At 40.9% G+C, this 11,124-nt stretch overlaps 1 protein-coding gene across 1 annotated transcript in view; it reads left to right on the plus strand.

Moving 5' to 3' along the window:
- The window catches only part of LOC106523414 (voltage-dependent L-type calcium channel subunit alpha-1F), a gene marked incomplete at its 5' end in the record, with an annotated part of 15,441 nt that extends 5,312 nt beyond the window's left edge, over window positions 1–10,129 (plus strand). Inside the window, 4 exon segments of the mRNA XM_014016816.1 lie at window positions 275–382; window positions 462–531; window positions 3,365–3,457; window positions 7,875–10,129. Coding sequence (XP_013872270.1) covers window positions 275–382; window positions 462–531; window positions 3,365–3,457; window positions 7,875–8,059 — 456 coding nt within the window.
- Between the last annotated feature and the right edge of the window lie 995 nt (window positions 10,130–11,124).

An 11,124-nucleotide genomic window follows, 5' to 3' on the forward strand; every position in this document is an offset into this window, starting at 1 on the left:
CACACACACACACACACACACACACACACACACACACACACACACACACACACACACACACACACACACACACACACACACTTGTTGTACAGCACAGAAACACAAACATGGAAGTATTTAATTGGGATAAAATTACAAACATTACTATTTCTACTGTGCTCTGAGGAATCAGAATCCATCCAGGTTAAAATAAATAATTTTAATTGAATGATTTCAAGAGATTTTTTAACTGAGTAATAAAAACAAACATTAAATCACTTTGTCTTGTCTGTAGCATAAGCACTTTACAGAAGACATCCAGACAAGACAGTATCGTTCTATAGAAGTCCTGATAGGAGCTGGTTACGGTACTCCAGCTGACATCTGGAGTACTGCCTGCATGGTGAGGAATACTTCTTAAACTGTGTATAAATATGTATGTAGTATTTCTGTTTTATTGTACTGATAATGTCTTGTGTTAGGCTTTTGAGCTGGCCACAGGAGATTATCTGTTTGAGCCTCACTCAGGAGAGGACTACTCCCGTGACGAGGGTGAGGATTAACTCTGTATTTTGGCATATTTTCAAAGTTATGAAACTGATGATCTTTTAATGTTTATTAGTCTAAAGTATTTTTATTGCGCAAACAATGTGATGATTTTAAGAAGGAAAAAGCATTAGCTGCATGCCTAAAGCAAAATGTCTTACATGATTTAAATTGGCTCCAGAATTTTTCTCTGTGTTTTTGATGAAAGTTTAGAAATGAACCAGGAGATTTATTGATTCTTAGTAACATAAAGAGAGACATCAACATACTGTACCTTCCCAGTAGAAACACAATGAACACTGGGAATATTTTTGAACACATTTTTATTAGTTTTGGAAACATCGACATCAGTTATTTCTTGTGTGAGATTTTATCTTTTGCAAATTGGAATTTATATTATTTTCTCATCAAATGTTAATCTGAACAATGGAGAAAATGTTTGAAACAAAAAATGTGACCCATGCTGGCAAAATGAGTCAGAATGAAGACATTTTTATAAAGTTATTGTTTTCCATCTCAGAAGCTTCATAGCAACATATTTTGTTGAAATTTAGTGATTTATCAGCTGGCTAGCAACTAGCTAGTTTTGTTTTCGAGAGTACAGCTTTGAAAACGTTTTATTTGTATTCGTCTGAAGTGATTTTGTGAATTCCAGCTGTAGATTTAAAGAGGAGCTTCACAACGACGCCAAACATTATACGAAGTGACGTTCCAGTGCTACAGCAGCCGGCAGAGAAAAATAGTAATTTTTAAAAACCTAATAATTAAAAAGGATAATTTCTGTACCAGAAAACTTCTACTTAAATGTAGATTTAGACTGTGCCCAAATTCAGGAACTGGGTCCTTCGAAGGACCTGGTCTAGGTGGGCCGGGTCCTTGGTTGACCGTGAATTTGGAAGGTCTATCCTCCTGCTTTATTCCTGCCCTTAACCCAGCATGTGTCCTCTCACATAGCAACCGTGATCTAAACAGAAGCAAAAATAGATTGAAATTTAGCAAAATATCAATATATTAGTATTATCAATATCATAAAACAACAAAATGAGCTTAAAGGCAATATTTGAAGAACTAATGGACATGGTACATGGTAGGTGCATGTTTATTTCACTGTGCCAACTCCTTTGATTTCTGACAAGAGTCATAATAAAAACATGTTCATACACATTACAAAAGTATTAACAACACAACCGCTTGAAACTTCTCGTTTTTATACCACCAGATTTTTATATTTAAAACCGTACTCCTTTCTCTCACTTCGTCCGTCATTACGAGCAGAAAACAAATCTCTGATCGGCCCACAATGCATTATGGGATATGGTGGGCAGAGAAGGATCCATCGGATCCGTCCCTCAAATCTAGGAAACATTTGTTGTTCGCATGGAAGGAGACTGTGGACAGCCTCCGACGCGGCGCTGTGATGCAAGCGACTGAGCAGCCCCTGAATGTAGACACAGCCTTAGTTGTTGGATGTTTATAGACTCTTTTTTTATGCAAATCTTAATTAAAGCCATATTTTTCCTGTAGCCTGTTTTCATTCTGACTCATTTTGCCAAAATGAATCACACAAAAACTGATTCTATATTGTAAGTTGATGAAAGCCCCTAAAGCTCAGTTCAGCCATCCTCCTCCTCCTCAAATCCTCCTATCCTCTGCCAACTGTCACTTTAAATTCTGCTGCTGTGCCTCCATCTTTATTCTGTTGTTCACTAAATCATCAACTGTTTAAATGTTAAAGATACTCAGAAAGCTTGATTTTATTTCTGTAAAACGGCACAAGGTGTAAAACGGTCACACTTTGTCATTCACACCTACAAGCAGGAGGAGCTGCAGAGTTTCTGAACATATTTGTAGTTTTTTAGGTCACAGGCAGCCGTATCTTTACATCTGCACACAGACTGTCATCACCAACTAAATCTGCTGCAGACCCCGACACATCCTCCTCACCTCCCTCCCACTGATGGCTTCATCTCCACTGCTCTTTGATCTGGCTCAGCTCATTGTGGTGTCTGTCTGACTGCATGTGGCACACAATTAACTCCTGCGCCGACGTCAACTCACTTGTATCCAAACATCCCAATTTACAGAGAGCCATCTTTGATCTCCCTCCACATCCAGTCGTTCATTCCAAAGCTTTTGAGCAGAATCTGACTGCATGTGGCTTTTATTCCTCTCATTTCTTCATCTCTCCTGTGGAGGCACAGCTTATTAACGGGTTACAATCTGTGACTGTTTCTCTTTTTTCTCTTCCCTCTCTTTTTATCCCTTCCTCTCACAATGTTTTATCTTTTTATCCCTGTTTCACCCTTTTTCCTTCATGCAATCTCTCATTTGTTTCGTTTCATTCTCTCCACTTTTTAATTTCTGCCTTTTTTTATTAAACTGTCCCCCTCTTCCTTTTCTTTTCTTTTTGTTATCCTATTCCCCTTTTCTTCTCCTTCCTCCTCTCCGTAGACCACATAGCCCACATCATAGAGCTACTGGGCTGTATTCCGAGGCACTTTGCGCTCTCTGGAAAATATTCCCGGGAGTTCTTCAACAGAAGAGGTAGTGCTGTCCGCAGAGCTGCCGGGGCTGAGACACACAGACGTCCAAAAGGGACAGAAATGAACACAAGCAGATGGTTTAATGTGCACTGATTTGCTTTAAATTGAATCTAATAATGAATGGGTGTTAAAAACTGAGAAGAAAGTTCTCTCTGCATTAATCCTGAGTCTGTAAGTGTGTCCATGCAGAACCTTGAGGCGTCAGTGTGTGTCAGCGCTGTACAGCCAGTTGAAGTGTGTGTGTGTGCATGCTGTAATGTGCCTGTTCCCTTTGTGACGTATGTGATGGTGGGCAGACCACATCGCTCTGATCACGGAGCTCCTTGGAAAGGTCCCGCGCAAAGTGGTTGCTGCCGGGAAGTTCAGCCGAGAGTTTTTCTCCAAGAAAGGTAAAAACAGAACCCTGACTCGTGGCTGCTTGGTGGGTTTAAGTCTTGATCTCTTCCTGTCTTGGTGTCAAATCTGCGAGTCCCAGCAATGATAGGAGCTGAAGCAAGTGTTTTTATATAAAGTACTTGTAGGAGGTGAGCTTAAGGTGGCATTAAGCTTTTTGCACACACTGGATGCAGCTTTCACACACTCAGGTGAGTTTTCTGTCACAGCTGAAAATCATGTTAAAGCCCCCTTCACTGGATGGTGACACCACAGAGACAGAAACATGATCAGCCAGAACATGGGTGGTCTTTGCAGGGTCTTGGTGAGGTTCTCAGACTCTATTAACAACACAGTGGGCTTGATAGAGCGTGATCCACGATGGTTCAGGCTGTGATGGTGGGTTGCACAGACTGGACCCTTATGGTGCATTCACACCGAACGCGATTTCAGCGTCAAAATCGCAGCCAACGCTGAAGTTTGAAGCTTGTGCACTTTGAGGTCAGACGCAGGACACCTGCGCTGCACGGCGACAGCCGCCCCGCCCCTCCCTCCTCTGTGGGGCTGTTTAATGTCGGACGAGGAAGTGGCTTTGCTTTATTTACAGACAGCCAGAACGTGTCACGTTCATCAGATAATTAATTCATAATTAATTCACCAGATAATTCAGAGAAGAGGCTCACAGCTCGCTTTCAGGACTATTTTTTTCAGTCTGATGAGTCGCTGCCACGCATTGCTGCGGATCAGGACACGACTGCAGGCACTCATTTCAGCTAAAGAGCAGGAGCTCTGTCTGTTTCAGGTTAGTGGACATCATTCAGTAAACTGTCCCGTCGGGAAATATGTCACTACGTCACACAGTGGAGTCTCTCTGATTGGTTGACGCTGCGCGTCGAGCTGCAAAAGTTCAGATTTTCTAACTTCAGCGATTTGGACGATTTGAACGATCTGAGCGTCGAACGCTCAGATCGTTCAAATCGTCCAAATCGCGCTGCTCTAATCGCGCTTGAGGCGCCGCAGAACTTCCCGACGTTGCTTGAAGCGCGTCCACCATAGACTTTGTATGTAAACCTGCTGCTCCTGACGCTGAAATCGCGTTCGGTGTGAACGCACCATTAGAATTTGGACTTTCAAGTTCAGCACCTCCCACACTTACTGTTCTTCCTGAGATTCACAGCATGATAAGTCCACATAGCTTCACCCCTGGTTTAAGGAGAAGGGGGTCTCTGAGGTCACTGAGGATGGATTTCTTGTTTTATGGGTGTAGTTTGTTAAAGATGTGATTGGTTGGAGTGAATATTTTGGGTGGGGTCTGAGGAACTTGGTCTAAACAGCCAGGAAGCACCTGTATATTTAGAAATAAAGATAACTTGAGACAAGAAGGGGCTTGCCCCACAAAATGTGATCACTGTACATGTGGAGGGCTGAGTAACACTTATGCTCAGTCAAAACAGCCAACCTGTCTGGTGAAAGCCATTTTTTATAAAAATAATCATTTTAGACATAAATCGAGACAGGAGGGTGCAGGCTGCATGAAATTACAAGTCATTAAATATTTACATGTTCACAATAATTTTACCATCACTTCCTCTTTTAAGTTGCCCCTCAAGACAAGCCCACCCAAGCTCCGCCTATTTCAGACTCTGTCCATCACAATTAGGACAAACTCCGCCCACACAACAAGAAACTCTCCCATTTTATTCAGAATATTTATGTTTGTGACTTTAAATCTAAGTGAGCTGCTGCTGCCCATCTGTTTCCAGTTAAAGGGCCTGAGGTAGTTCAGCCTGCCTACACAGGAGATGAGTTTAGTAACGCTTCTGTTAGATCAGCTCTACATGTTCTGAGCCTCCTCACAGACCAATGTTTTACTGGACTTTTTGTTTTTTGTCTCATTTAAATATGGTGTATCTCAATCACAGCTGAAGTCTTCATCTCTACGGTGTGTATCTGCATCTACAGAAGGCTTCATGTCTGTTTTATTTCAAACATCCTAAAACCTCCAACGTTTTGACTGATGAAGCAAGATTTATGAAAACCAAATCTTTCAGAGCTTAAACATTTGAATTTTAGTGCATTTTATTCACATTCTGTTTATCTTTAGTATGTGAAAGAAGCCTTTGAGGGCAGGACTGTGAAATGTTAAAGATTCTCAGCATCAAGTGAGTCTGACTCAGATCTGAATGGGAAAAACTGCATCCAAGCCTGCAGAATAATTTGACTGGACAATGTGAGTTTTTTTTATAAAATAGTTCTTGATTTGTCATAGTAGCAGCTCTTTAAAAGATTTGAAAAATAATTTCTTTAAAGTTGAGTTTAACAGGTAGCATGAGTCACATGCTGCTATTAATGATACCAAAAAGGAAATTGAACAAAGATTTACATTTAAATTCTTCCTACAATACAAATACCTGAAAGCTTTATTACATTCCAGTGAAATCATCTACCCTCCATCATTTTAGGTTTTTATTCTCCTCTTCTTTCTGCTCATGTATTCTTCATGACGCGTCATGAGAGCTAAGTCTTGTGTCTTTGCTGCTGTCTCTATCTGAGGTGTGAGGGTGTGCTTGATGTCTCAATGTTGCTCCTTTTATCTCCTGCTGCTGTGTTCATCTGAGCTGACTTTCTCCTTCTGCCTCTCGGGCCTTCTGTCTGCCAGAAAGCCTTCAGCTGTGCTTCTGAACGCCTCGTCACACTTTTTCTTTCATCTGCACTGATTTTGGGCTTTTTAAATTATTTTTTAGGAGTTACGTTGATCGGAGATGTAACGCCTGGAGAAAATAGCGTTTGCAAGAACGCTAGCTCAAAGATTGTTTGCAACAGTTTGCTGCAATAATTTTGATGAACGTATTTCTTTACAAAGTTCTTCCAGCACCCAGGTGGACCTTTGGTTTCAGCAGCTTCCCTCAGAAATGAAGCTTTCTTCTCTGTCGTGGATGGATTTCCAGCCAATCATATCCCTCCTCTCTTCAAAAACAAACACTTCATTTGTTTGATCTTTCTCTAGTTTTCTGCCTATTTCTGTCCATCTCCCTTCTGTTGTTGAGGTTTGCAGTGAAGTTTTCGGAGCAACTCATAGATTTACAAATGCTTAAAAATAAAGAGGTTATATTATTAGTTAAACCAGCTTCTGATTGTGTGGGGAGTGCAGGATCATTTCATCCAGGTGTTTTTAATAAATGCAATTCTGCTTCCTGTGGGATCTGTACGTGTTGTATCCTGACAGAAAAGGATTTTAAAGCAACAGTTTCTTATATTGGTGTGTGTGTGCGTGTGTGCGTGTGCGTGCGTGCGTACGTGCGTGCGTGTGTGTGTGTGTGTGTGTGTGTGTGGACGGGTTTTTCCTACAATGTGGGGTATTTTTTACAAAAAAAAAGCAGCCAGGTGGGGACCGAAGTGAATCGTGGGGACCATTGTCAGGTCCCCACAGGTCCAAATGCATGTTACAGGTGTGTGTTTAGGTTTAGGACCAAGGTTTAAGTTAGTTTTAGGGTCAGGTAAGTTTCTGTGAGGTTAATTTTAGAGTATATGGTCAGGGTTAGGCTATAAAAGCTAAAAAACATGAATGGAAGTCAATGGAAGGTCCCCACGGGGTTGAGAAACAAACATGTGTGTGCGTGCGCGTGTGTGTGCGCGTGTGCATGCGTGTGTGTGTGTGTGTGTGCGCGCGTGTGTTTAAGAGCAAACATGGACTTGTGGAAAGTTTTGGGAAAATTTATAAAAACTATTTATTTTAGTCGATGATGATCCATTAAATGAAACTTCAGTTGAAGCGTAAATATGAAGCTCATCACCTGCTGTCATGAAAGACCAGCAGCCATGGTGTTGTGTTCAGCAAAATATCTCATGCAGATCTGAGAACATAATCATCGGATGTAATGTACCTTTACAACTGATTAGCTGTCAACCCGAGTAAAGATGGACGCCACCCAACACATACTTCACGTGCTAACAATCGTTTTGGGTAAAACTTTGACATGAAAGGCAGCAGGCGTTCTTTAGGTGCTTTATTTGTTGGAAATTGTAAAATATGGAACATCAGCTGATTCCTGCAGTAAAATGATTGGTGGTACTGATGTTCACTCATATTTAACTAGTTTCAGGATGAATAAATGAAACTATTTTTTTTAATTTGCACAGGGCAAACATAAGGTTAACTCTTTATGTTGTAGAGAACTTGGTGATAATTTTACCTCCTTTTCATTTTTGATAGCATGATGCTGTATATATATTATACTAGAGAAAATGCATTTTTGTGACACTGTGATTAGAGTCAGGCAGGACAAGTAATGTTTTATTTTTATGATGAATAAATCTGTGAAAAGTGCAGCTTTTTTTCACTAAATGATGACATAAATTATTTAGCTGAGCTAATCAGACCCATTTGTTTTTTTCTTTTTTCCCGGTCACTGACTCTGCTCTCGCCCCCTGCAGGTGAGCTGCGGCATATAACCAAGCTGAAGCCATGGTCCCTGTTCGACGTGCTGGTGGAGAAGTACAACTGGTCACACGAAGACGCGGGCCACTTCACTCAGTTCCTTCTGCCCATGCTAGAGATGGTCCCCGAGAAGAGGGCCTCAGCTGGAGAATGCTTAAATCACCCCTGGCTCACATCATAGCTACAGACTGAGTAGTTTCCCTCCTTCCTCTTGTTCTCCACCTTTCAGCCTGAGCGTCGCCCTCTGGTGGCAGTCAGTGATACAGCAGCCGTAAAGAAAAGCTGGAAACCACGAGTCAGAAACAATGAAAGATTTCCCTCCTAACACATCCATTACATCCCACCTGGCTTTACTCCTTCATGTCTTTTACCAAGAGGAATGTTCCAATGAGCTGAAGGAAGAAACAAAGCATACCATTTGTTTCTTCCTACAGGAAGAAAGAGGGAGGGGGGATGAAGGATGGATGGTGCTCCACTGGTTTTGTCTGGCGAGAATCCTGCTTTTGTTGTCAATATATCTTACATCTGTATTTTTCCTGAATCCTAGTAGAACTTGTTTGGTTTCAGTTATCAAACCAATGCCAGCTGCTGACCTGCTCAGTATTGTGACTGAAGAGTGGACAAGCAGCTTTGTTGCACTGCAGGACGGCCCACAACTCCATCTTCCACAAACAACAGGGGTCTCAAAGACAGATGAATGTGTGTTGTTGTGTGTGAGGATCAGCATATGTGCCTGTGCTCAAGATCTGCCTCTATACATCCTAGCTCCAGCCCTCTCTCTCATACATCAGATTTAACGTTTACACTATGTTTTCTTCCAACAATCCAGTCCCAAGGCAAACTCGTCTCCCCCTCAACATGTTCTTTGGTCTTATCGAGGATCGCTACAAAAAAAAAACTGTGGGGGCAGGGCTACACACTGATGGTTGTCATTTTATTAGACACGGACAGAAATGTGTGGAACAATCAGTTTTATTTTAGAGGCCTGCTCTGCCTTTAAAGCTTTTTTTAAATGCATGGAAAGACTGATGGAACGGCATGAAGGAACTCAACAAACCAACCATGGAAGTTTGGTTTGGTACGTGCATTCTCTTGGTTTTGTTTTGGACATTTCAAACGATACAAGATGTTGGTGCCCATCTATAGCAAATTTTAGTTTCTTAATCAGCTTTTGACATTCCTGCACCGTGCTCTTCTGACTTCATTCTTTTGTCCTCATTAACCGATGTTTTGATTTCTTCTGTGGCACGTTTACTCGTTGGTACTATCCCCCACCCCCTTAAAGGAAGCCCTTTGATCCCCAAGTCTCTCCAGAAAGAGGATAGTTACACGGAGGTTGCACTTGTCTTTGTTAATGTCCTTCAGGGATTTGAAACCTTTGTACATAGAACTAGAGATTTTGCAACTCAAATAAGCAACTGTGGCTGAAGTTTCAACAAGCAAGCATCATTCCAAATAAAAGCTCCACACACACCCACAGGGGCTGGTTTTGGCACTTCCTCTGCCATAATGGAAGTGGTGGGGGGGGATTGGCTGCTCCAGCTTCAACCTGGAGGATGAGTGAGACTGAACTCTGCCACCCGGTGGCTGATTAGGAGTACTGCACCGCCGCATCCAGCTGCTGCTCAGTGCCAACTCCCCACCTGTTCCACCGTCTCTTTATTTAATCTGGAGTTCTGTCACACACGTCCCAAACCCTCACAACTAGTCCAGTTGCCTATTTTCGCAATAAACTAAAAGAAAAAAAAGATGTGTATAAGTAAATGGTGAGATATTTTTTAAAAACTATTTATTTCATGAAAACTATAGGAAAAGAAAAAAGTAAACAACTTCTCATTAGTTATTGTGACTGTGACAGAAAATAGTCTTATACTGAGGTGATTGTGTTTGTCAATTAGAGATGTTTTTATTTGTTTTGTCAATACTATTATAATTATTCTTAATATTATTCAAAGGTTTTGAATTATTATTTGAAACACAGTTGTCACCTCTCCCCTCCCTCCTTACTTGAACAGTGCTGCTCTGTTTGGGCTGCTGATGGCGACAAAAAAAAAGAAAACAAAAAAATACTGTTTTGCAATAAAAGGGTAAGTGATGAGCTTGTTTTTCTTTTTTCTTTTTTGCACCAAAACTTCTTGATCTCACACGTTCAGCCATGCTGACTGTTCTTCCTAATGACAAAATTGAGTTTTGTCTGTTTTATTTTTTTTTCTTTTCATTGACAGATTTAATAAAACTGTAGATTAATGGAGCCTGGGCTGTGGATGTGTGACTTTAAAGCTTTATAATTTAGCTTGGACTTTATGAGAGGTGAAGTTAGAAGCAGAAATGAGAACTAGTCAGAGTGAACATAGATTTGCCTTTATTTCTGTTGTTACTACTGATTTACCAAAGTTCAAAACCAAAGGTCAGCTAAGTGTAACATCAGTGGAGTGGAAAATAAATTCAAATCATTGATGAATTAAAAATAAACAATGGTAAAAGACAACTAGGAAATAAAATGAGACATTATGTTCCTGCACTTTTTTATCTTAAAAATCATTTCGTATATTCTCTGATCCTAATCAGTACAGAAGGTGCTTCTTGTACTGATTCTGCTGTGGTGAGTGTTGAGCTAAAACAAGTGAAATTTTTCGACTGTCAGACGATAAAAACTGAAGTGAAGGTGATGAAACCTAAAATAAAAACACGATGAGGTATTAAAGTTCTCAGCGCTGCTGAAATGTAAAGAGGAAAAACAATCCTGTGAACTACAGCGGAAAAAGTGCCTGCAAACCCAAAATCACTAAAGAGACATTTCAAACATTTTAAAACTGGGTTCTGTTCAAACATGTGGAGTAATTATCTCACATGTTGACAGCTCTTTGTATGACCCTAAAATGGAGAAAGGTTCAATAATCCTGAAAAATTTTCAAGCAAGTCCTGGTATGGATTAGCCTGGCCCTTGACTTCCGTAGCTCCGCTCAATTCTAGTTTCCCTTCACTGCTCCATCTGGGACTTCTCCCATTGACAAGGATTTCACTGGCAGATTTTTAGCCGGGCCAATCAGAACAGAAGGAGGAGTTTTGAATGACGTCGATGTTCTGCGCAGTGTCTGCTAGTTATTTTAGCATACGGCAGTGGAGGAAGTGAATGAAGCCAGTCTGTGTTGATAAGGCTTCCAAATTAAAATAAATATGTCTGACAAAGCAGCAGCTCTCATTTACAGTCGTCTCGTTGACTCGGTACTTTTCACCTCTCAGTAG

Source organism: Austrofundulus limnaeus, unplaced genomic scaffold (assembly GCF_001266775.1).
Source record: "Austrofundulus limnaeus strain Quisiro unplaced genomic scaffold, Austrofundulus_limnaeus-1.0 Scaffold156, whole genome shotgun sequence".
Lineage (NCBI taxonomy): Eukaryota > Metazoa > Chordata > Actinopteri > Cyprinodontiformes > Rivulidae > Austrofundulus > Austrofundulus limnaeus.